Genomic DNA, 4,840 nt, shown 5'->3' on the forward strand with positions numbered 1-4,840 from the left:
GGGAAGATGGGGGCCCCAGGCCGGACCCGCGCGCAGCTGCTAGAGGCGCTGCAGTTTGCGCCCAGCCCCTGCGAGTAGCTAGCTCCACGGTTGGAAAGGTCTCCCCAGTATCGGAGGGGGAAAACTAAAACGTGTTGGGTGCCTCCCAGAGTCCGAAAGGCGAAATAACACGTGCGCACGACAGTCCTGGGGCTCTGGGTCGGTGCCGCGCCGCCAGGAAGGGCAGGGTAGCTCGGAGACGTGGCTGCAGGAGCCGGGCCAGCCTGGGTGGGTAAGTGACTGTTGCTGTTTGCTTTCTGCTTGGTGATGAAACGAAGCCTGTCTGGCAAGGCAGAGTGTCCCCTGGAACCTGGGAATAAGTGTCCTCTGAGGAAACACTATAAAGTCCATCAGCACAAGGTGAGAGTGGAGATATGCAGTCAGTGGGAAGAAACCAGGCCTTCAAGACTTGATTGTATCCTGGCGATGAAAGAGAGTGTCCTTCAGCCGGAGCACCACGCCGTTACTGAAGATGCAATGAACGGGAGGTGCAACCGAGGCCCCCCCCCCGCCCCCCCTCCCCAGAGGGTGGCCTGGCTTTCATCCGGGGAGCTCTCCAGAGCCCGGGAGTTGAGAATGTGATTTCCAAAGGGCTCATCCCATCAGACATTGAGATCACACAACTCACTCCTTTTATTCGGATTCTGTGTTCCCCAAGCAACATTACGATAGGTGGGAGAGGCTGATCTGAATACCCCTTCGACAGTCTACGGTTCTCTTTGTAACTAATGAATAGGATTTCAAGTTGTGTGTGTGTGTTTCCCAGACTTCCCTTTGTTTCCACTTTTTCTCACTCTGCTTCTTATCCTCCAGGGCTCAGTTGGGAATGTTACCTCCTCACAGGGGCCGCCTGTTGTGTTCAGTTGCCTAGAACAGTTTCTGGCCCTTACGCGCTCAGCGTAACCCCCTCAGCGCTCTCAATCCTTGCTCAGATGTCACTTTTTAAAATTTTTGTTTATTGTTTTGTTTTATTCTTTGTTTTTCCAAATGTCACTTTTTAAATGAAGCTAAGCCTGACAAACCTATTTAAATATCAGCCCAGTTCCTCTTACTTACACAGTCTTCCCTTTCCAAGCCTTACTTTTCTTTTTCCCTATAGCCTATTCACTTTTATTTATTTGGTTCACTAATGAACCCCACATGCCAAGACCAATGCCTGTCCTATAGTTGATGCCACTTACCAAGTATTACAGATTCTCTATGCTTAAATCTCTACGGTGTGTCTCTGAAGTATAAATCTGATCTTCCTGCTTTCTTAAAACTCTTCAGCACCCCCTCCATGGCTCTCAGGATTAAGTTATGCATTTAACACGAATTTCAAGTCTCTTCCTTATCTGACCTCTACTTCTCCAGCCTTCTATCTCTTGCAACTCTCCTTTCTTGTACTCTCCCCCACCACCACCACCACCACCATTGATTATTAGAGAGAGTGGGAGGGGGAGAGACAGAGAAACATCGATGTCAATTGGTTGCCTCCCGCATGTGCCCTGACCAGAGCCAGCGATCGAGCCTGCAACCGAGGTACATGCCCTTGACTGGAATCGAACACAGGACCCCTCAGTCTGAGGGCCACTGCTCTATCCACTGAGCCAAACTGGCTAGGGCTCTTGCACTCTTAAGTCCAGCGGTTTTGTGAATCTTAAGTATAAGTCGATGGAATTCAATTCTTTGAATGGGTCTTTTTTTCCTCCAGGGTGTTATACTTTGTTGTAATACTTTTCCTTATCCCTTTTATATCTCAGCTTCAATGTCACTTGCACTAATTTGAGGAATAGATGGCCCACTGGTGTACATACCCTATCACAGCACTTATGACACTGCTAGAGGCCCAGTGCACAAAATTCGTGCACAGGTAGGATCCCTAGCGGCTGCTGGCTGCCAGCCAGGGCCTTCTTTTGTTCCGTGTCACCCCCCTGGTGATCAGTGCACGTCATAGCAAGCGATTGAACTCCCGGTCGGTTGAGGGGACACTTTGCATAGGCGTTTATATGTATAGATATATTTTAATCATTGCTTTAATTGCTTTTTAGTATCTCCCATTAGATATATATTTCTTGGAAGACAAGAACCACTGTATGACCTTAAATGTCTCTCATACTCATCCCCTTCTTTATGTCTACCCTAGTTCAGGCCCTCATTATCTCTAACTTGGACAACTTCAGGAGTCTATTAACTGGTCTTCCTACCTCTGATTTAACTTTTCTTTAATCCATGCTCAACACTGCTGGCAGTGGTAGTTCTGTTTAATGCCTGACTTAACCCCTGCCTGCTTAAAACACTTAAATAAATCGCAGCTGCTTTGAGAAAAAGTCCAAATGTTTTAGGACCACATGAATTTGCCTCCTCCCTCCCTCTGTTCCCTTACGGCTTTGTATCTAGTAGGTACTCCATAAATACTGGTTGAGTGAATAAGGGACTATAGCAAACTCAGTCAAACAGAATCAAGAACAAGGGTTTAACCAAAGAAGGGACTTCCTAAGGCAATATAGCCATAGACATCAGTGGAGCCAAAAGACTAGAAGTGTAAGTCTTTCCCTGGGGAGGGAGTCTCCAAAATATGCCTTACTTTTAGATGACTCCTTGTCTTTTTATGTCTGGAATATGCTACTCCCGTCCACTTGGTAAACAACAGATTTCAAGACAGTTCAAGTGTCCCTTCCTCTATTAAACTATCCTGACCTCTCTGGTGTAAATTGGCCCAACTTTTCTGTAGCACAGTTTATCAAAATATATCAAGAGTGATGAAAATCTGAAACTCCTTAACTTGGGAATTGTGTTTCTAGGACATTACTTAACTACAAAAGACTTTGGCCTACTTTTGGACTTTAATAATTCATTCTATCTTTGACCTAAAGAAAAATTATGGCTATCCTAAGAAACAGAATTGGGAGAGAATGGTTTCTTTATGACCATAACTAGTGAAAATACTTCATTGGTGTGGCTAGTATTTTCAGCTCATTGCCACCTAATATTTAATGAGCACTGCTAAAAAAAAAAAAAAGTGTCCAAACATAATAAAACTAGAGGGCTGGTGCACAGATTCATGTACCGGTGGGGTCCGTCGGCCTGGCCTGCAAGGATCAGGCCAAAACCGGCTCTCTGACATCCCCCGCCCCGTCCCAGATTGTGAGGGCAGTTCTTGGGTGATGCACCCCAGAATCAGGCTCCCTCCTCTCTGGTTCCAGGTGCGTCATCCAAGAACCGCAGCTGCCAAGTCACTGTGGCTCGGCAGCTCCTGCATTGAGTGTGCCCCGTTGGTCATTGTGTGTCATAGCTACTGGCCAATGGGGCAGTTGGCCGGTCCCTTAGGCTTTTATATATATATAGATTAGAGGCCTGATGCACGAAATTTGTGCATGGGTAGGGTCCCTAGGTCTGGCGGGCCATCAGGGCCGATCTGTGGGGCGACCAGAGGGGCAATCAGGGGCCCCCGCTGGCACCCGCCTTGGCTGGTCTGCAGCATGCGGGTTGGGGCAGCTCCTGCATTGAGCATCTGCCCCCTGGTGGTCAGTGCGCGTCATAGTGACGAGTTGTTCCACCGATTGTTCCGCCATTCGGTTGATTTGCACTTTAGGCTTTTATTATATAGGATTGTTCCTGCTAATCAGATTGCCTCTCCCTTTGATCTCAGGGGATCCATCCTAATCTAATATTGATCTGAATGAGTTATGTTGCCAGTAAATCAGTCAAATAAAGTATTATAATAGCATAAAGCTTTCCACAGAGATGTTCATGAATACATTGCTGATAACAGAAAAACTAGAAACAACCTAAATTACAAACTAAGATTGAGTAAACTATGATATATCTGACAATGGAATATTACACAACATTAAAGCTGATGTGAAAACAGATTTAACATTGAATGAAATAATAGTACCGTTCCACTTCTGTGGAGAAAAGTGTGTGTGTTTACACATGCACAGAGAAAAATGAGTACACACCAAATTATAAATTGTGATTATCTCCAGGTGGTAGTATGGAGTCTTTTAGTTAGCTCTTTTTACTTATCTATAATATTCTCATTTTTCTCAATGAACTTATAAATTCAAAATAACTGGTTTGGCCGAAACCGGTTTGGCTCAGTGGATAGAGCGTCGGCCTGCGGACTGAAAGGTCCCAGGTTCGATTCCGGTCAAGGGCATGTACCTGGGTTGCGGGCACATCCCCAGTGGGAGATGTGCAGGAAGCAGCTGATCGATGTCTCTCTCTCATCAATGTTTCTAACTCTCTATCTCTCTTCCTCTCTGTAAAAAATCAATAAAATATATTTTAAAAAAAATAACTGGTTTGGCTTTGAGGTATATTATATATTTGAAATTTTATTGTTTGCAAAATCTGTGCCCCTATGCCGTTTCAACGGAAATGATTTGAGGTTTGTCTTCATTTATTTCTAGGTCTCTCTTGTTGAATTGCTAAGGACAAATGGTAAAGCTAAAAGGCAAGAAAAGCAACTGTCCTGGATAGAGAATTAGATAAGTTTGGATTAAATAACCAAGAAAGAAAAACAGTTTTCCTTTTCTCAACCAATTAATTTGTTTGTCTCCCATCTTTAAAAGCATGCTGATCCCATTTTCAAAGAACTGCTTACAGTTATTTTGTAACTTCAAGGTCCTAGCAACTGGCTTTAAACACACAGTAAAAAGAGGGCTCATTTTACAGTCAGTTTCCAATGATGTTTACCAAAATCTGGCTCTGGAAGACTGGATCCATGACCATGTGAACCTAGAAAGCAAGCCGGTTCTGTTGTTTTGGAGAAATTCCCCCTCTGTTGTAATTGGTAGGCATCAAAATCCTTGGC

The 4,840-nt window shown here is 44.8% G+C and overlaps 1 protein-coding gene across 1 annotated transcript in view; it reads left to right on the top strand.

The window, feature by feature from the left end:
- The first annotated feature begins 22 nt into the window (after window positions 1-22).
- Window positions 23-4,840, top strand: part of LIPT1 (lipoyltransferase 1) — a 5,765-nt gene continuing 947 nt past the window's right edge. The window contains 2 exon segments of the mRNA XM_006779410.2: window positions 23-271; window positions 4,437-4,840. The exon segment at window positions 4,437-4,840 is cut by the window's right edge and continues 25 nt beyond it. Coding sequence (XP_006779473.1) covers window positions 4,600-4,840 — 241 coding nt within the window. The 5' untranslated portion in view covers window positions 23-271; window positions 4,437-4,599.

This window comes from Myotis davidii, unplaced genomic scaffold (genome assembly GCF_000327345.1).
Source record: "Myotis davidii unplaced genomic scaffold, ASM32734v1 scaffold861, whole genome shotgun sequence".
NCBI classification, from domain to species: domain Eukaryota; kingdom Metazoa; phylum Chordata; class Mammalia; order Chiroptera; family Vespertilionidae; genus Myotis; species Myotis davidii.